We start from the raw sequence: 21494 nt of genomic DNA on the forward strand, positions 1-21494 counted from the left end.
GTTTTTGGCTTATGTTGCTTTAATCAGTTGGAAAGTTCCTGAACTGAAGGAAATAATTATGACATTTCAAATGATGATATGAACAAAATTCTGGATTATTTTAAAGAATCCACGATTAGTTGAACATGTTGGCCTAAATATGTTGTAAATTTCCTATTAACCTAAAAATTGCAGTTCGTGTTGAGTAAGAACTTCAAAGAATTAGTTCAAAAACTGTATAACCTTTGTTACATTTTTCACTCATGGAGGTCACCATTTTTCCCCCTGTGTAATGCATACTGGGTTAATGATGTGGTTAGGTCCTACTGGACTGAAACCTAGAGTTAACACTTTATAAAGAATTTAAACTCTTATTTTAACAAAAATAGATTGTGAAAACTACAAGAAAAAAACTACATCTGACGGCACCTTACAACAGCAATTTTTGAGATCAGTTTTTTTTCTGTTATTTTACTTTATTTACATGCACTGGCTGCCTGTATATTTGAAAAGTCTGTGCTTGCTTCTAGCCATAGAAGTTATTCAACTGTTAAAATCCCTGATGTTCTGAATGGCCATAGGTTAACATAAAGTATATGCCACTTAATCAGAGATTGTTCCTTGTTTGACAAGAAACAACAAACAGTTAAAACGTTCTTTCTTGGCTAAGGTAGGAAGAGGGCTTGATGCAGATTGGCTGGAATCACAGGTGCATGAGTTTCACAGTCTGGTTCTTACATACACTAACAGGTCACTTTGGCTACGTTGACACTGCAGGTCTTGATGCTCACTTCCAATGTTTTGGCTGAAATCAGACTTTTTTTTAGGTGGCCGTTCATACTACTATTAAATGCAGCTTCCATCATACTTCTGTCTGAATGGTTCAAGGCCGCAAAGCGACCGCATGCGCAGATATCAGATGGAGACGTCACAGAGCAGCACACTGTTTATGGAAGTAAAGGTTTTTGTCTTGTATCAGTATAAGATATAAGATAGACTTTATTGAGCTCACAAAGTCTATCTTGTCTTATACTGATATGAGACAAAAACGCAAATATCGGCCAATAATATCAGCCGGTCGATATATCGGTCAACCTCTAGTTGCCGGTTTGATCCCCTTCTCCGAACAGTTGTTGTGTCCATGGGCAAGACACTTCACCTGCATTGACTGCTGTATGTAGGTGCATGCATGTATTGGCTAATACATACATGTTTTGGCCAATCTATTAGCGCATTCAACTTTGACGTCACGTGACGCGCAAACGTTGACGCCGCCACCCTGGCAGAGAGCCACTGGTGATGTTGTCAAACTGATTGCCAACAACAACAAGAGTACGTTTTCAACTTTTATTGTATTTTTATCCGACTAATTTAGCTGTACTTGCTCTTTGAATGTCTGCCTCTGTCACTGTGAGCAAGAAGGAACAGTTCTGTTTCACTCAGAACGGAGGAGCCCAGCAGTGTGGGGTTTTTTACTTTCACTTTCACTTACTGAAACTTGCATGTCAACATTGGTTTTTAAATGGTGTTTGAGCCGCTTAAAGTCAGTATAAAACTCCTTTCCCACTGTCTAAAAACCCATGTCTGATCCCAAGCTGGCCACATGCCCCACTTGGTGGCGCATGAAAACAATCACTACATTTACAGCATCTAACTTTGCAGGAAAATAATGTTCAGCAGTGGTCAGTCTTTTTTCTACTCGCCACAACAAGAAGCTTTTTTATTGCTGTGACACATTCATTAAGTCGCAACGCTATTTGAAGCAAGACGGTGTCAAAGCAAGAAAGATATGACAGATTGGTGTTGATAGGTTACGCTCTTTCTGTGTGCATGCATGTCTTCCTCTCTGTGTACATCTTTGCCAGTTTCCTTCATGGTGTGAAGTGGCGCTCTGGTTGTCTGCAGAGCCTGGTGTCTCCCCAGGTTTGTCTCAGCTGGAAGACCATTGGCGCCATGTTCGCCAGTTCTGCGGGGTGGAGCTGAGGTCATGTGATGCGCTGTCATGTGTTTTAAACAAAGATGGCCCATGCAAAGCTAGCTAATGCAAACATAAAGACACCCACGTTCAGCAGCAAGTAGAAAAAAATAAGTTTGAGATAAATCAAAAAGATGTTCTCAGGAAAGTAATTTGCAACGAGGACCTAGTGTAAAAAACACCAAGATTCAGATTGTTCACATTTCTTTATAATTTGTTGTTATTAGGAAGGTAATTTGCACTAGAAAGGCCTTGTGCTGCTACATGAAGTGCACAAACAATTAAGTGTTTATTTTTTATTGTTATATGTTAAATGTTCTACATTGTTTACTATCCATTGTTATTGTGTTGTGTTTTTAAAGGAGCTTGGCATAGGTTAGAAGTTTTTTTGTTCTTTCTCAAACATCCCTGACATTTACACATTTGCACATATGCTTCAGAATGCTGGACTGCTGAAGCCACAAAATGGACTCTGAAATGCTTTTCAAATACGTTTCAAATGTCCAGGAATGACAAAGTCGAAAGAGACACCGTTTTCCATCCAAGAATATAGGGTGTATCTCACAAAATGAGTCAAATCAGGACCGGACAGGGCCTACTCATATTTTCAAGGTGTGTTCAGCATTCTAGAATTTTAAATAAAGTAAGACATATGCATTATTATTATTAATATTAATATTATTTCAGCCTTTTGCTTTGCCTGTTATGTACATCTTACAGTATTTCCTACTCATATGTTCAAGGTGTTTTGAAAAAATTCTGTACTATTATGTGCTGATTTCATAATCAGAAGGATATTGTGGAAAATGTTATTGTGTATATGTAACTCTGATCATATCTTGTCTAAATACAGTGGCATATGTTTTCCTATGTGAAAGAGCTAAAGAGGGCAGAACCTAAACTCTGATAAATTCTTGCCCTTCAGTGCGAATGGCAGTGATTGGTCAGAGTTTTTACAGGCCTGCAGCTCTCACAGAGATCCAGTTTTTTAACCCTCTTTTTCTGAATACATAATGTATTGTCTACTGTTAGGATGAAAAGACCATTTTACCCTGTATAACAATAAAGGTGTTTCTGAACAGGATTACCAACTATAGCTATAATACCAAAAAGTAAGAGACAGAGCGCCAGGTCTTTGTCTCTCATGTTATAAAGTGAATTTGACGATCTGTTTTCAACTATACTTTGGTAAACAAAATGTATAAAAATAAAACGTTTTAGAAATATATAATGTTGACAAGATGCATAGTGTGACTCAGAGCTGGTATCCAAGATTTCCAAAAAATCTAATCGTTTATTTAAGGCAATGTCAATATATATGTATTTAAGACAATACAAATTCCAAAGACATGCATGTTATTTTATCAGACATGAATAGAAATAACAAAACCCAATATCTAAGTTTTATTATAGTACCTATATAGTATTTTATTGTTATTTGCACATTTTACAGAAATCTGATACTTTCTTGCATTTATGTGTTTAGGAAACAAAGAACATTTTTGATTCTAGCATTTTAATTTTAGATAGAGTTATAGTGAATGAGATTTTCCTTCTGAAAGTAAACAAATCTTTCTTGACCTATAATTGTACTCACATCACATAAATGTTAAAAACAAGAGGAGATTAACAGAATATCAAATCGGGAAATAGAAAGTAGCAGAGGCTATATTTCAATCTTGATTATTTTAAACCATAATTAAGTCCAATTAGTAATTCTAAGTCATAATGCAAAACTAAACTATAACAAAACTTTTCAATTTTCTCTGTCCTAATATATGCCAGTTTTAAAAATACAAGCCTAGGAAAAAACTGACTTCATAATTTTAGTTTGATGCCTGCCTTTTAGTATTCTTTTAATTGAAAATCGGATTTCTTGTGTATGAAAAACATAAATTATTGGGTTCAACATTGATGGAATAACAGAGGTCAAGGACAGGTTAATAATCCTCGCATTTGGATGTATGCCAGAAGCCATAACAAAAGTGATTATTATTGGAAAGAAATAGATTGCTACTAATGAGAGATGAGCTGTGCACGTTTTTAATGCCTTTAGTCTTTCCTGAGGTGCAGCAACCTTAGCTAAAGCATAGCCAATACAAATATAACTTGAAAATATTACTACAAGAGGAAGCCAAAGAAATAGAAATGGAAGCAAATTTGAAATAACAAAACTTGGAAAATTGTCATTGCATGCTATCCTGAAAATTTGACCATGGTCACAGAAATAGCTGTTAATAACCACAGACTTACAAAAGGAAAGTCTTGTAAGAAGACCATCAGCAATGAGAACAGCTAATACAGTAACAGACCAGAAAGTTGCAACAAAAGAAAACATAATCTTATGAGTAACCATCACATGATAGTGCAGAGGAAACATGATGGCCATTAGTCGATCATAACAGAGAGCGACTAGATTAAGAGCCTGCATTGAGAGGCAAGTGTAACAGAAAAACAAGAATGTCAAGCAGTCATTGTAGGGGACGTAATAGTGATTGAACAGAAAGATGTCAAGCAGCTTTGGTACCAGTGCAGTGCTACCCAACAGGTCAACAAATGCAAGGTTAAAAACGGCAACATACTTTGGAGTTCTTAGATTATGATCCAGGTATATTACAGCCATTACAGCTGTGTTCCCCAGGACTGAAACAATGTAGACAAAGAAGAGAAAAACATAGTAATACTTCATTTCGGGCAACCCAATAAATCCACTAATAATGAAATAGGCTGGTCGGATAAAGGTAACATTTTTTACTAAAGCAGGGTTAAATAAGTCCATTGTGGGCTTGTTGTCAAGCCTATTGCTATGATCAGGTTATATTGGTGGCATGAGGAGTGACATGCACCGTAGCACTGCCACTGTCAGGAAACTGACTTGCTTTAACTGCTTTTTATCAATGCTCTGTGCCTGTCTTTGATCCCCTGAGTGCTTTTTTTTTTTTTTTTTTTTTTACAAACATTGTTAGCAAATCTATTAAGCTGCAGTTCTAATGGTTTATATTGAAATATCCTAATTTGTCTCCAAAACAGAATTTTAACAGAAATTAGATCTACTTAATTACTTTTCATTCCACAACAAATAAAGTGTTTTTTCACACACACAAGAATACACTAAATAAAGTGTGACAAAAATGTTAACCTTAGTAGAAGTTAACTGCACTACATGTCTCTAAAGGGGTGCCCGATAAAGTTAGTCAAATGGTTCTTTTTTTAGATTTCTGATTAAATTTTTCAAAATTCAATATTTTACAAAGACAACATATTCTTCAACCTAAAAATTCAATCATGTGGTAAATGTATAAAGCTGCAAGAGTTTATGAAAAATAAACCAAAATCCACACAAAAATGAAGAAATTTTAAGCACTCTAACTTTAAAGTTGGTAATTCTGTTCAGAAACCCTTTTTGTAATACTGGGTAAAACTTTTTCCTTTTTTAATACATAGATCATCCAGGGTCTCCCCCTCCCTTTTCTGTAATATTAAGTGTCCTGCAATTATGTTCTGTATAAGAATTTGAAAATGAGTATTAAAAAAAGAAGTGTGCAGTATATGATGGACATGGTCAATAACAATACTTAGGTTTAGGCTTTGGCATTTAGAGTCCCAAGTGGGGAAGAAAATATTTCTAACATTATAAAACCATCACCATCACCCTGAATTGTAGGTGAAAGCCACTTTGGATCCACGCATTCATGTTTGTAATTATAATTTATTTTCATGAGCAGAGGCTCATGTGCTTGAATGTGTGGCTCACTTACACTTCCTAGAAACCAATTATTCTCAGGACATGAGATGGTTCTCACACAGACACTTTTGAAGGAAAGGCATGCATGACCTGCCACAGGACCTGCTGGTCATCTTTCACATTGCCATTAATCAGTCTGTCCTGTGTCCATCCATCACTGTGTGGTTTGGCCCGTCCACAAAACAGGAAAGGTCCAAACTACATTGACCAAGTAGGTTTTCAGAGATGATCATCAGGGCATCTTCATCCTGCACTTTTACAGGTCTAGGGTGATGAAGAGGGCAGTTAACATCTTTGCACACCCCAAACATCCTGTTTAGACTTTTACCTTCAAGCTGGCACTACAGAGTGCTGTTTACAAAAAACAGCAGCCAACAGAAAAATGTTCTTCCCCAAGGCTGTCTCTCTGATGAACACTCAATAATCATAGTGCCTCTGTCGAAACCATGCACATTTACACCAACTATGTTTTCTTCTTTAGTAGAAACATGTGCATGCATATTTACAAAAATATTTACATGTTCCTTTTTTGTATATTTATACTTAAAATGTCTTCACTGAGAGGAAAGTAGAACCAAAGTCAAATTCTTTGTTTGTGTCATAAAACGGGCAATTAAAGGTGACCCTGTCGCACCATATAGCTCAATCAAATAGTAATGTCCCTGCTTTAGTAAAAAAAAAAAAGGCAAGAACATATGATTTGTATTTTACATACCCGGTTAAACAGCATTTAGGAAACTGTAACAAAACAGATGGGACAAAAATGTGACTACTCTCCTTTTATTTGCCTCCCATGAAATCATAATAAGATGTACAACAAAGCATTATGTACTACTATATACATGGAAAAAAATTTGATCTTACATAGTCATAACTTTGGCTTGCCGAGTAAATTTTAGTAATCTTTTGATTGATAGTCGCATTTCTTGTGTATACAAAACATAAATGATTGGATTCAACATGGGTGGAAATACTGAGGTCAATGACAGGTTAATGATCCTGGCATTTGGATGTATCTCTGGACCTAAAGTAAATGTTATTAATATTGGGATGAAATAGATACCCACTAATGAAAGATGAGCTGTACAAGTTTTTAGTGCCTTCAATCTTTCTTTGGCTACAGCCACTTTAACTAAAGCATAGCCGATGCAAATGTAGCTGGACAGGATGAAAGCCATGGGAAGCCAAAGAATAAGAAACGGCAACAGAAAACCAATGATTATATTGGGGAAATTATCATTGCATGCAAGTTCATACATCTGACCATGGTCACAGAAATAGCTGTTAATAACCACAGACTTACAGAAGGAAAGTCTTGTAAGAAGGCCAACTGCTATGAGAACGGCTAGTAAAGTAAATAGCCAGAAAGATGCAATTAAGGAAAACATAATCTTATGAGTAACCTTAACTTGATAGTGCAGAGGAAACATGATGGCAATTAGTCGATCATAGCAAAGAGCAACTAGATTAAGAGCCTGCATTGAGAGGCAAGTGTAACAGAAAAACAAGAATGTCAAGCAGTCATTGTAGGCGACATAATAGTGATTGAACAAAAAGATGTCAAGCACCTTTGGTACCAGAGCACAGCTACCTAACAGGTCGACAAATGCAAGGTTAAAAACTGCAACATACTTTGGAGTTCTAAGATTATGGTCTAAATATATTACAATCATTACAGCTGTGTTTCCGAGCACTGAAATAATAAAGACAAAAAGGAGAAAGACATAGTAATACTTCATATTAGGTAAGCCAATAAATCCACTTATTATAAAATATGGAGGGTGCACGAAAGATACATTTTTCCCAAAAGCAGATTTGAACAGTTCCATTGTGACAATGTTGTCATGCCTTTGTGTGTTCCCGTTTAATCACTACAGGAAGGAGTGCAGACATTAGCTCTACGCTGCGGAGTTCACAGGAGCTTTAATATTTTCCCCAGGCCTTGTTTTTCTGTGTGGTCCCTTGAGAGCAAACATATTCAAATACAGTTTATCAGTTTATGAGTCAGCATTGTTTTTTTTTTACTTTATAGAATATGGATAAAAGTTATGCTTCCTACTGCATATAAAATATAGTTTATTTTATTTTATTATTAAAGGACATGAAAACCTTGTGATAATACTATATTAATCTAATCTTCAGCAGATATTTGGTTCATTAGCTTTAACACATGTTGCAAATAAATGTTCTTGGTTTTGTGGACATTTATGACTCAATCAATGAGTTAACCAAAGACGGGATGCTCGGAAAGATATCTTTATAAAAAGTGACACCTGCTTTTCTTCCCCTAAATTATATACAATGCCATTTTTAGTGAAGACTCGTTTACATTTGGGGACTGTCATGGTTCAGTTTTGATCTGGCTTTTTTTCCCTGTTATATTTCAGTTTCTCCTCCTCTTACTCAGCTCACCCTCCACTCCTCAGCAATCAGTCACACCTGTTAGGCACTAATTAGTCTGAATTCACTCTACATGCCAGCCTCCCTTCATAAGCCTCCCTCAGTCTTCTCTTCCCTGCCGGCTCGTCTTCAGTCTCTATCAGCACCACGCCTGTCTAGTCCTGTTCTCATCATTCTCCTCTCACTCCACGTCTGTCAGTCTGGTTTGCTCCCTGTATTGTTACTGAATTCCCTGCCTCCCCTGTGCCTCAAGTAGGCCTCTGCTAGTTGATGGATTTACTGCAGCCCCCCGGATCTCAAGAACTGTACCTGCTTATCTGTTGCTGGACTGCCTGCTACTTCTGTGCTCCAGGTTTGCTCTCTGCTCTGTCACTGGATTGCCTGCTACCCTGTGCTCCAGCAGTCCCACACCCCAAGAACTGTCTCGCTCCGCACCTCTGCTCTGACAGCAGCCCAGCAGCTCCAAGAACTCTCTCCAGTTTCTTCCAGTCAGGCTGCTCCTGCATCCATCATCTCCTGTCCGGTTATTAACTCTGGTCATCATCATCATTCCATTCATTACTTTCAATAAACTGCAATAGAAAAAACTCTGTGTGTGCATGCTCTGTCCGGGTTCACATAGACAAATCCTGACAGGGACAAGTTGGCTACAAACAAAACTGTACAATCTAATCAATATGTAATCTGTGTAGAACTAGGATCACCAACCTTTTAGAAATCGAGAGCTACTTTACTGGAACTGTGTCTTACGAAGGGCTACCTGTCCTGATCATGAATTTGAAGAGTCAGAGCTCATGTTAAATTTATGTAATATAAGAATCCCTATCAGACTTCATTGCTAAGTGCTATTGCACCTTACTGTTTATATAAGTTAGTTTGTTTTGGGCTTATACCGGAAGAAATGTGTGGCTTCTGTTGTGCCATATTAAAGCCATGATGAAATAATTGTAGTCAGATTGAATTCTGACCACGTACCATGGGATGGTACCAGAAAGAGTTTCACCACCCTACTGCAAAGACGGCATCTCTCTCAGCAGGGTGCCTGCTGTAAACCACCCTCACAGACAAACAGTCAGCTCACTTCTGACCAGACTCTCAGACGACCACTACTTTTCTCCTGTAGCCCTCCAGGAGGGGGGGGGGGGGCTGCCCAGCAGGAGCCACACATGGGGCCTGGAAGAGGCCAAGAGCTGAGCGAGACATGAGCCTCTCTAAAGCTCAGTTCCTCCCGGGCACCGGCAGAAACTGCCAGCCACGACTGATCCAGAGCCCGCTTTGACCAGAGCGAAAGAGGAGAATCCTCTTTCTCGTTCTCTGCGGAGCAGAAACCTGACTGGATCCGGAGAATCATCACACAGATCGAAGCTAAGTTGCACTCTGACTTCTGCGCAAACCAGCCGCGAAGCAAGGAATGCCAAAACAGTTTTGTTTAATTTTGTCAGGTGTTGCAGGACAGTGGACGTGAGACGCGGTCACCTTCCCTCACCAGACAAGCTGAGAGATCAGTGACCGCAGAGCCCAGACCTCCGACCAGGCTGATCCCGACCACATGTCAGCTCATGGCCGTGTCAAGTCATGGCATGGTCTGCTGCTGCTAAGCCACTAGCCGCTGCTGAAGGAACAACGGTTCCCTTTTCACTGCCTTCCTTGGATGACCAAAGTGGACTGAACTCACACGAGGCACCGACAGGTTGGACAGAGAGAACCAAAGGGGAAGGTTACGATGGTCACTGGAAAATGTTTGTGATGGTTCCACCCGTCTTTAAACAAAGGGGCTAACGGAATTAGCCCATGCTAGCATCTGGTTCCATGGCATTTCTGATATGGTTCAAATGTGTTTTATGGTTATAACAAACATTATCTCCACAGTGGTTTCATTCATTGATGGGACATTGTTTATGTTATCCGGCCCACTCATTACGACTAAAAATAAAGCTGAAGTCTTTAAAGTTAAAGCCAAAAATCCACTAGCCAAAATGCTATTAGCTTCTGGTAATTTCTGGTTCCGGTTTTTCTACAAAAGCCCATTCCAAGAATTAAGCTTGATCGTTTTGCTCCGCCATCATTTGATAGTGCTTTGAGCCTTATTCCCGCATTAATATAAAATATTATTGTCGATTTGAAGGCTTTTTGGTAACTTTAGGAGTAACTAATTTTAGTAACCGATCGCTACAGTGCCCCCTAGCTCCTGGAGGTAAAATCGCATAAACAAAGGCAAGCTATCCTAAAGGGAATGATTTTAATGAGCAAATCATTCCTCAAAATGTTATTTCCTCAAATAATGTTTTGTGTAACTAAGGATTTGCATTGTGAAATTTAACGAAATTTCGTTCTGTATGCACTCTATACATACAAAATGACAATAAAGTTGTCTAATTGAATGGGTTGGAACACATACCAAATGTTGTTCTGAATTAGTGAAGCTAATTTAACCTGAATTCACATTCTTTAAGATAAACTTTGCTTCTTTAACTTAAACAAAATGTTATTTAATCAAATCATGTTTTGTTTAACTCAGGATTCACATTGTGAATGGATTAAAAACATGCCAAATGTTGTTCTAAATGAGTTAAGTTAATTTAACTCCATTCCTTGCTTTTTTAATCAGATCTGCAGTGAACAGGATTCACTGAATTATTCTGATTATGATCATCCACTTTTATTTTGTCTTTTGTTTACTTTTGTATGTAAATAGTTCCTTAACTTAGTTTCTTTTTATCTCCATTTTGCTTAGTAGTTTAGTTAAGTTTCACTAGCCTAGTAGAGAGGATTTATTGATCGAAATATAGTGTTAATTCAGATAATTCAGGAGAGCAGCGGGGTACTCTGTGAAAACTGTCTTGTGTTAGCAGCAAAACCTCGGTCTGGTGCTTGGGTTTTATAATGGAACGTTACACTGGTGTCAAAAGCTTAAAAGACCAACCACACCTGGAACTATTGCAAGCGACACGTCTCCCAATCATGCTGATGGACAAAGTTAAGAAGCAGGAGCAGGAGATGGATGTTGGACCACGGTTAGCCATTCATGGTGTGAGGGAAGTGGTGCTCAGATTGTCTGCAGAGGCTGGCGTCTCCCCAGGTTTGTCTCGGCTGAAGAAAAGTTTGTGTCATGTTTGCCAGTTCGGCGTGGCGGAGCTGATGTCATGTGACGCGTCATCACGTGATTTAAACAAAGATGGCGACGCCCATGGACAGCTAGCTAATGCAAACATAAAGACACCCAATTTCAGCCGCAAGATGCCATGGGAAATGTTTATTGCTCAGTTTGAATTGTATGGAGTTGCAGCTGGCTGGTCTGAGGAACACAAAGCACTACAATTAGCTCTGTTCCTGTGTGAGGATGCAGAAGCTTGTCTGCTTTTGCTGAATAATAAAAAAGAGGGGACACTAAACTGCTCTAGTTGGAGAGTTTCAGAGACGGTTTGGGCATGACATTGAGTGCCTCTTCAGGCAGGCTTATGACAACATGCCCCTTGCAGTGCAGACAGAACTTGCCCGTGATCAGTTCTTGCAGGCCCCAGTCCCAAAGAGCACCGTATACAGTCGCAGCTTGCTCGCCCAACCACACTCAATGCAGCTCTGGAATTGCTGTTGGAGAGGGAGATGCTGACAGGATCTACAGGAGGGAATGAGGATACATCAGTGGTCAGAGCAACATCTGCTCCTGCTGAGCAGCTGTCAAGGATGGGGGGACCAAACCGCACCGCCGGCCACAAAGCTGCTGGGGATGTGGACAAGCTTGACACCTCTTCAGACAGTGCCCCAAGTTTACAGCGGCACAGGGAAACTGTCAGGGGCCTGTGTACGTGAGAGTACATGGGCCGTTGAGACCAGCACCCCCACATCACCCTCATTATCACAAGGCATTACTGTAGGCTGGACCCAAGTTGGTGACTTTTTGACACATTCCGATGATGGTGGACAGGGTGACACAGCACTCCTTGACATGGGATCAACACAACACTGGTCCAACCCGACATCATTCCAGCGAGAACTGCTGTGCAAAGAACTGATGTGCAACTTAAGCTAGTGACGGGTGGCCTGGCCCCCATAAAAGGGAAGGAGATGTTTCAGTTTAAGGTTGAAGACCTAACTATGCCTTTTCTTGCTTGGGAAGCTGATGTTCAGGTTGCCTGAATCCTTGGGCTGAACCTTTTACGAGCCGTTGATGGCGTGCTGGACCTCGAAAAAGGCTGTCTATTACTTCCGGAAGGGCGGAGTGTGCAGCTTAAATGCCCACCTCTAGAACCATTCCCTACTGTAACAGCTGCTTGCACTTGGGAGTCCCCTGTATTACCACCAGCTGAACAGCAAACTGATGAGGAGGAGAGGTTGTCAGCAGTGAGGAATGTCTGGTCTAGGAACTGTGAGGGCTTGACTCATCAGCAGCAAGAAAGTCTATGGAAGGTACTTCTAGACTTTAAAGACATTTTCGCTCCTTAACAAGTGTGATGTGGGCCTGACACACTAGGTGGAACATGTTATCAACACTGGTGATGCTCATCCTGTTAAAGTGCACCCTCGTAGTCTTCCTCTAGCTCATTGGGAGGCTGCTGACCGCAAACTGTGTGAGATGCTAAAGATGGGCATCATAGAGCCATCTGAAAGTTCCTGGGCATCTGCTGTGGTAATGGTGCCCAAGACGAATAGTTCATGGATGTGCTTCTGCGAAGATTACAGGCCTCTTAATAAAGTTAGTAAAAAGGACTCTTATCCTCTCCCCAGAATCGATGAGTCCCTCAACTTAGTAGCGGGATCCTCTTGGTTGTCCACCCTGGACCTGCGAAGTAAAATACATAACTATGAAGTTGTCTTCCCTTTTAATTCACAACTGAAGATACTTTGACATGCCTGCCAAGGTCAATGAGACATCTCCAACTCAAAGAGGCACTGACCTCTCCAGTGGTTAAATATTGGCTACATGATTTCATTTCCAGAATATTTTTGTAGTTTACTTTGCTAATCTTATTAGCAGGTAGCTTTTATGTGAAGTAACTGTCTGATTGGAGTTAAGCTAGCTCTCTACCCAGGGCATCATCACAAGGTTTTGTCCTGCATGATGCTTGATTAGCTTGCCAACAACCAAGCCACTCTCTCGTTCACTTTTAGGACAGCGAATGTACAACCACAATTGTTTACTGAAAGACAATTGAGAGTTTCTATATGATCAAGGACAGAAAAGGAGATGTTTGGTACATATGAAGAAGGCAGCCCTGATTTGTGCCGAGTCGCCAGTGCTTGCAGATCTTTCCTTTTCGGCAACAGATCTCCTCACATCTCAGAATATTACATGCAAAAGCCCCTCCTGCTAACCTTGAGGTCTTATGCGTATTTTAGCCTTCCCCAAACACTGACCTAAAAAAGAGTGTTGCAATAATTGCGGGGGTTAAGGGAATGGTAATGAGAATGATTGATATCACTATGCTGAAGCTGAATACTGTTGCAAACTTGCTTTCTGTTTGTGCTGACCACAATTTGGAGAAATGTGTTGTTTCTGCGTTAAAAGACTATGACAGTACTGATGAGGATGGATTTTACGTTGATGTAATGCTAAACTGGATAAGGAGTTAATACTGCTGTTCAGCATTCTAGAATTTTAAGTAAAGTAAGGCATATGCATTATTGTTAATTAATATTATTTCATCCTTTTGCTTTGCCTGTTATGTATGTCTTACCCTATTTCCTACTCATGTGTTTAAGGTGTTTTGAAAAATGTCTTTACTATTATGTGCTGATTTCATAATCAGAAGGATATTGTGGAAAATGTTATTGTGTATATGTAACTCTGATCATATCTTGTCTAAATACAGAGTCATATATTTTCCTATGTGAAAGAGCTAAAGAGGGCAGAACCTAAACGCTGATAAATTCTTGCCCTTCAGTGCGAATGGCAGTGATTGGTCAGAGTTTTTACAGGCCTGCAGCTCTCACAAAGATCCAGTTTTTGAACCTTCTTTTTCTGAATACATAATGTATTGACTACTGTTAGGATGAAAAGACCACTTTACCCTGTATAACAAAAAAGGTGTTTCTGAACAGGATTACCAACTATAGCTATAATATCAAAAAGGGAGAGACAAAGGGCCAGGTCTTTCTCTCATCTTATAAAGTGAATTTGAAGATCTGGTTCCAACTATACTTTGGTAAAATATATATATATATATATATATATATATATATATATATATATATATATATATATAAAAAACGTTTTAGAAATATATAATGTTGACATGATGCATAGTGTGACTCAGATCTGGTATCCAAGATTTCCAAACAATCAAATAGTTTATTTAAGGCAATGTCAATATATATGTATTTAAGACAATATGAATTCCAAAGACATGCATGTCATTTTATCAGACATGAATAAAAATAACAAAACCCAACATCTAAGTTTTATTATAGTACCTATATAGTATTTTATTGTTATTTGCACATTTTACAGAAATCTGATACTTTCTTGCATTTATAGAAATTAAATGTGTTTAGGAAACAAAGAACATTTTTGATTCTAGCATTTTAATTTTAGATAGAGAGTTATAGTGAATCAGATTTTCCTTCTGAAAGTAAACAAATCTTTCTTGAACTATAATTGTACACACATCACATAAATTTTAAAAACAAGAGGAGATTAACAGAATATCAAATTAGGAAATAGAAAGTAGCAGAGGCTATATTTCAACCTTGATTATTTTAATCCATAATTAAGTCCAATTAGTAATTGTAAGTCATAATGCAAAACTAAACTATAACAAAACCTTTCCATTTTCTCTGTCCTAATATATGCCAGTTTTAAAAAAACAAGCCTAGGAAAAAACTGACTTCATAATTTTAGTTTGATGCCTGCCTTTTAGTATTCTTTTAATTGAAAATCGGATTTCTTGTGTATGAAAAACGTAAATGATTGGGTTCAACATTGGTGGAATAACAGAGGTCAAGGACAGGTTAATGATCCTGGCATTTTGATGTATGCCAGAACCCATAAGAAAAGTGATTATTATTGGAAAGAAATAGATTGCTACTAATGAGAGATGAGCTGTGCACGTTTTTAATGCCTTTACTCTTTCCTGAGGTGCAGCAACCTTAGCTAAAGCATAGCCAATACAAATATAACTTGAAAATATTACTACAAGAGGAAGCCAAAGAAATAGAAATGGAAGCAAATTTGAAATCACAAAACTTGGAAAATTATCATTGCATGCTATCTTGAAAATTCTACCATGGTCACAGAAATAGCTGTTAATAACCACAGACTTACAAAAGGAAAGTCTTGTAAGAAGACCATCAGCAATGAGAACAGCTAATACAGTAACAGACCAGAAAGTTGCAACAAAAGAAAACATAATCTTATGAGTAACCATCACATGATAGTGCAGAGGAAACATGATGGCCATTAGTCGATCATAACAGAGAGCGACTAGATTAAGAGCCTGCATTGAGAGGCAAGTGTAACAGAAAAACAAGAATGTCAAGCAGTCATTGTAGGGGACGTAATAGTGATTGAACAGAAAGATGTCAAGCAGCTTTGGTACCAGTGCAGTGCTACCCAACAGGTCGACAAATGCAAGGTTAAAAACTGCAACATACTTTGGAGTTCTAAGATTATGGTCTAGATATATTACAAACATTACAGCAATGTTCCCCAGGACTGAAACAATGTAGACAAAGAAGAGAAAAACATAGTAATACTTCATTTCGGGCAAGCCAGTAAATCCACTAATAATGAAATAGGCTGGTCGGATAAAGGTAACATTTTTTACTAAAGCAGGGTTAAATAAGTCCATTGTGGGCTTGTTGTCAAGCCTATTGCTATGATCAGGTTATATTGGTGGCATGAGGAGTGACACGCACCGTAGCACTGCCACTGTCAGGAAACTGACTTGCTTTAACTGCTTTTTATCAATGCTCTGTGCCTGTCTTTGATCCCCTGAGTGCTTTTGTTTTTACAAACATTTTTAGCACATCTATTAAGCTGCAGTTTTAAGGGTTTATATTGAAATATCCTAATTTGACTCCAAAACTGAATTTTAACAGAAATTAGATCTACTTAATTACTTTTTATTCCACAACAAATAAAGTGTTTTTTTTCACACACACAAGAATACTCTGAATAAAGTGCAAAAAACATTGTAACCTTAGTAGAAGTGAAGTGTACTACATGTCTCTAAAGGGGTGCCCGATAAAGTTAGTCAAATGTTGTTGTTTTTTTAGATTTCTGATTAAATTTTTCAAAATTCAATATTTTACAAAGTCAACATATTCTTTAACCTAAAAACTCAATCATGTGGTAAATGTATAAAGCTGCAAGAGTTTATGAAAAGTAAACCAAAATCCACACAAAAATGAAGAAACTTTAAAGCACTCTAACTTTAAAGTTGGTAATTCTGTTCAGAAACCCTTTTTTTAATACTGGGTAAAATTATCCTTTCATCCTGAATGTAGTCAATATGTTATTTATGCAGAAAACGGGAAAAAATAAAATAAAAATCAATCTCTGTGGGAGCTGCAGGCCTGTTAAAACTAACCAATCCATGCCACTTGGTCTGAATGGCATGGATTTGACAGAGTTTTGGTCCTGCTCTCACCCCCTCTGTCCCTCAAATTCCAGGGGTATCAACTTATCTATTGGTTTCCCCACATGCCAATCATTCTGACGAGGTCACATAACAGCAGTGTCCGTGCCCTTTCCTACAAAGTTTCCTTTTCTTGGCTTTGCATGCACAATTCTAGTGTTTATGTATTCAGTTAGGTTAGCAGCTATGTTAGCCGCTAGCCATTCATTGTAGCTCCACTGCTCTCACCGTATACTTTGAATATGGTTGAGAGACACATGAAGCGAACCGCGTTCTTGTTTATAAAAAGAAGAGGAAGGCCTCAGTAGAAAGTAACAAGACCAGAGTGGATTTGGGAAATTCCTGCCAGGGGCCTCCAAAAGCTCCAATATGTTCAGAACAGCGCTGCCAAGATCCTGATGAGGGTGCGAAAACGTGAGCACATCACCCTATCCTCCACACTCTGCACTGGCTCACCGTCCACCTCCGTATAGAATACAAGATTCTCCTGCACACCCAGACACGGTGTGGCCCCCACTTACTTCACTAAACAGCTCACACCCCAAACATCAACCCGGACCTGGTCAGGCCAACAGCACTGTCTAGTTACTCCCAGGACATGGCTCAAAACAATGGAGGACAGAGCCTTTGAAGCCACAGCTCCCAGTCTATGAAATGCTCTCCCGGAACATCTCAGAGCCACGCAGACGGTGGATGTTTTCAAGAAGGAATTTAAAACTTACCTTTTCAGAAAGGCATACTCTGCCTAGTTGTTGTTTTTTTGTTTTCATTGATGTTGTTTTTTTATCTGTATGCCATTGTAGCACATTGACATTTGAGGTCAAATGGAAAGTGCATTACAAATAAAAACAACATTATTAAACTTGTACGCTTCTTGCCACTCTTTCCAATGTTAAAAGTATACAGGGAGAGCAGCAGAGCTACAAAGAAAGGTGAGCACTAAAGCTAACTGCTAAGCTAACCGGATACATAAACACTAGAAGTGTATATGTGCAACCAACAACCAGAAACTAACAAGGAACTGCATGTTGGACAACCTATAGATAAGGCAATACCTCAGAACTTTGGGGGACCGAGAGGGGTGAGGGCAGAACCAAAACTGACAAACTCCTGCCCTTCAGTGCGAATGGCTGTGATTGGTCAGAGTTTTTACTGCAGCTCTCACAGAGATCCAGTTTTTTAACCCTCTTCTTCTGAATACATAATGTATTGAATACTGTATAACAAAAAAAGTGTTTCTGAACAGGATTACCAACTATAGCTTTAATACCAACAAGTGAGAAACAAAGTGACAGGTCTTTGTCTCTCATTTTATAAAGTGAATGGGAAGATCTGGTTTCAACTATACTTTGGTAAATAAATAAATACAAATAAAACGTTTTAAAAATATATAAAGTTGACTAGCTGTTTGCCATGGCAACAGCTGATGGGGATCCTTAAAAGAAATTAAAAATTTTTTTTTACATGAAGCATAGTGTGACTCGAAGCTGGTATCCAAGATATCCGAACAATCAAATAGTTTATTTTAAGGCATTGTCAATATATATGTTTTTAAGACAATACGAGTTCCAAAGACATACATGTTATTTTATCAGACATGAATAGAAATAACAAAAACCAACACCTAAGTTTTATTATAGTACCTATATAGTATTTTCTTGTTATTTGCACATTTTACATAAATCTGATACTTTCTTGCATTTATAGAAATTAAATGTGTTTAAGAAACCATCCGTCCGTCCGTCCGTCCGTCTTCTTCCGCTTATCCGGGGTCGGGTCGCGGGGGTAGCAGCTTCAGTAGGGAGGCCCAGACGTCCCTCTCCCCGGCCACTTGGGCCAGCTCCTCAGGAGGAATCCCAAGGCGTTCCCAGTCCCTCCAGCGTGTCCTGGGTCTTCCCCTGGGCCTCCTCCCGGTGGGACGTGCCCGGAACACCTCACCAGGGAGGCGTCCAGGAGGCATCCTGACCAGATGCCCGAGCCACCTCAACTGGCTCCTCTCGACGTGGAGGAGCAGCGGCTCTACTCTGAGTCCTCCCCGGATGACTGAGCTCCTCACCCTATCTCTAAGGGAGAGCCCAGACACACTACGGAGAAAACTCATTTCAGCCGCTTGTATCCGGGATCTCGTTCTTTCGGTCACGACCCAAAGCTCGTGACCATAGATGAGGGTAGGAACGTAGATCGACCGGTAAATCGAGAGCTTCACCTTTTGGCTCAGCTCTCTCTTCACCACAACGGATCGGTACAGCGCCCGCTTCACAGCAGACGCTGCACCAATCCGCCTGTCGATCTCCCGCTCCATCCTCCCCTCATTTGTGAACAAGACCTCAAGATACTTGAACTCCTCCACTAGGGGCAGCACATCCTCCCCAACCCGGAGAAGGCACTCTACCCTTTTCCGGTTCAAGACCATGGTCTCGGATTTGGAGGCACTGATTTTCATCCCGGCCGCTTCGCACTCGGCTGCGAACCGCTCCAGTGAGAGCTGTAGATCACGCCCTGATGAAGCCAATAGGACCACGTCATCCGCGAATAGCAGAGACACAATCCTAAGGCCACCAAAACGGATCCCCTCAACACCTTGGCTGCGCCTAGAAATTCTGTCCATAAAAGTTATGAACAGAATCGGTGACAAAGGGCAGCCTTGGCGGAGTCCAACTCTCACCGGAAACGAGTCCGACTTACTGCCGGCAATGCGGACCAGACTCTGACACCGGTCGTACAGAGACCTGACAGCCCTTATTAAAGGGCCCGGTACTGCATACTCCCGGAGTACCCCCCACAGGATCCCCCGGGGGACACGGTCGAATGCCTTCTCCAGATCCACAAAGCACATGTAGACTGGTTGGGCAAACTCCCATGCCCCCTCCAGAATCCTGCTGAGGGTATAGAGCTGGTCCAGTGTTCCACGGCCAGGACGAAAACCACACTGCTCTTCCTGAATCCGAGATTCGACTATCCGACGGACCCTCCTTTCCAGAACCCCCGAATAGACCTAACCAGGGAGGCTTAAGAGTGTGATTCCCCTGTAGTTGGAACACACCCTCCGGTCCCCCTTTTTAAATAGGGGGACCACCACCCCGGAGAGGCCATGGAGAAAGACTTCCGTGTTTAAGAAACAAAGAACATTTTATGATTCTAGCATTTTAATTTTAGATAGAGAGTGAATGAGATTTTCCTTCTGAAAGTAAACAAATCTATCTTGAACTATAATTGTACACACATCACATAAACGTTAAAAATAAGAGTAAATCAACAGAATATCAAATCGGGTAGCAGAGGCTACATTTCAACCTTGATTATCTTAAACTACAATAAAGTCTAATTAGTAACTCTAAGTCATAATGCAAAACTAAACTCTAACAAAACCTTTCCATTTTCTCTGTCCTAATATATATATACATATGTCAGTTCTAAAGATACAGGTCTAGGAAAATCCTGACTTCATAATTTTAGATTGATGCCTGCCTTTTAGTATTCTTTTAATTGAAAATTTGATTTCTTGTGTATGCAAAACATAAAGGATTGGGTTCAACATTGGTGGAATAACAGAGGCCAAGGACAGGTTAATGATCCTGGCATTTGGATGTATGCCAGAAGCCATAACAAAAGTGATTATTATTGGAAAGAAATAGATTGCTACTAATGAGAGATGAGCTGTGCACGTTTTTAGTGCCTTCACTCTTTCCTGAGGTGCAGCAACCTTAGCTAAAGCATAGCCAATACATATATAACTGGATAATATTACTACAAGAGGAAGCCAAAGAAATAGAAATGGTAGCAATTTTGAAATCACAAAACTTGGAAAGTTGTCATTGCATGCTAACCTGTAAATTTGACCATGGTCACAGAAATAGCTGTTAATAACCACAGACTTACAAAAGGAAAGTCTTGTAAGAAGACCATCAGTAATGAGAACAGCTAATACAGTAACAGACCAGAAACTTGCAACAAAAGAAAACATAATCTTGTGAGTAACCATCACATGATAGTGCAGAGGAAACATGATGGCCATTAGTCGATCATAACAGAGAGCGACTAGATTAAGAGCCTGCATTGAGAGGCAAGTGTAACAGAAAAACAAGAATGTCAAGCAGTCATTGTAGGGGACGTAATAGTGATTGAACAGAAAGATGTCAAGCAGCTTTGGTACCAGTGCAGTGCTACCCAACAGGTCAACAAATGCAAGGTTAAAAACGGCAACATACTTTGGAGTTCTTAGATTATGATCCAGGTATATTACAGCCATTACAGCAATGTTTCCCAGGACTGAAACAATGTAGACAAAGAAGAGAAAAACATAGTAATACTTCATTTCGGCCAAACGAATAAATCCACTAATAATGAAATAGGCTGGTCGGATAAAGGTAACATTTTTTACTAAAGCAGGGTTAAATAAGTCCATTGTGGGCTTGTTGTCAATCCTATTGTTGTGACCAGGTTATATCGGTGGCTTGAGCAGTGACACGCACCGTAGCACTGCCACTGTCAGTGCTTTAACTGCTTTTTATCAATGCTCTGTGCCTGCCCTTGATCCCCTGAGTGCGTTTTTTTTTACAAACACTGTTAGAAAATCTATTAAGCTGCAGTTCTAAGGGTTTATATTGAAATATCCTAATCCCACACACACAAGAATACACTGAATAAAGTGCAAAAACAAACTGTAACTGTAACTGTGGAAGTTTTAAGTTCCCAGAGAGTTACAAAACATATCAGCCTACAATAGAAATTGCACTACATGTCTCTAAGGGTGTGCCCCATAAAATTAGTATATTTTTCTGATAAATGTTTTCAAAATTCAATATTTTACAAAGTCAAC

General features: G+C 39.5%; 4 protein-coding genes across 4 annotated transcripts; all 4 read right to left on the minus strand.

Annotated features, from left to right (window-relative positions):
• Window positions 1-3515: 3515 nt before the first annotated feature.
• LOC118564459 (olfactory receptor 1-like) lies at window positions 3516-4789 on the minus strand. Its single transcript, XM_036142618.1, has one exon. The coding sequence runs from the start codon at window positions 4731-4733 to the stop codon at window positions 3756-3758; it is 978 nt and encodes a 325-aa protein (XP_035998511.1). The 5' UTR covers window positions 4734-4789; the 3' UTR covers window positions 3516-3755.
• A 1770-nt stretch (window positions 4790-6559) lies between these two features.
• LOC105937363 (olfactory receptor 1-like) lies at window positions 6560-7528 on the minus strand. Its single transcript, XM_012878636.2, has one exon. It carries the CDS (start codon window positions 7526-7528, stop codon window positions 6560-6562), a length of 969 nt encoding a protein of 322 aa, XP_012734090.2.
• Window positions 7529-14835: 7307 nt separating this feature from the next.
• Window positions 14836-16034, minus strand: LOC118564460 (olfactory receptor 1-like). The gene has a single exon (XM_036142619.1). The coding sequence runs from the start codon at window positions 15884-15886 to the stop codon at window positions 14909-14911; it is 978 nt and encodes a 325-aa protein (XP_035998512.1). The 5' UTR covers window positions 15887-16034; the 3' UTR covers window positions 14836-14908.
• A 3828-nt stretch (window positions 16035-19862) lies between these two features.
• On the minus strand, window positions 19863-21080 carry LOC118564461 (olfactory receptor 1-like). Its single transcript, XM_036142620.1, has one exon. The coding sequence runs from the start codon at window positions 21078-21080 to the stop codon at window positions 20103-20105; it is 978 nt and encodes a 325-aa protein (XP_035998513.1). The 3' UTR covers window positions 19863-20102.
• Window positions 21081-21494: the final 414 nt, after the last annotated feature.

This window comes from Fundulus heteroclitus, chromosome 11, assembly GCF_011125445.2.
Source record: "Fundulus heteroclitus isolate FHET01 chromosome 11, MU-UCD_Fhet_4.1, whole genome shotgun sequence".
NCBI classification, from domain to species: Eukaryota; Metazoa; Chordata; class Actinopteri; order Cyprinodontiformes; family Fundulidae; genus Fundulus; species Fundulus heteroclitus.

Excerpts from the sequence above, each read along its gene's own strand:
- LOC118564459 (XM_036142618.1), bottom strand. The coding sequence starts at position 4,733 with ATGGACTTATTTAACCCTGCTTTAGTAAAAAATGTTACCTTTATCCGA.
- LOC105937363 (XM_012878636.2), bottom strand. The coding sequence starts at position 7,528 with ATGGAACTGTTCAAATCTGCTTTTGGGAAAAATGTATCTTTCGTGCAC.
- LOC118564460 (XM_036142619.1), bottom strand. The coding sequence starts at position 15,886 with ATGGACTTATTTAACCCTGCTTTAGTAAAAAATGTTACCTTTATCCGA.
- LOC118564461 (XM_036142620.1), bottom strand. The coding sequence starts at position 21,080 with ATGGACTTATTTAACCCTGCTTTAGTAAAAAATGTTACCTTTATCCGA.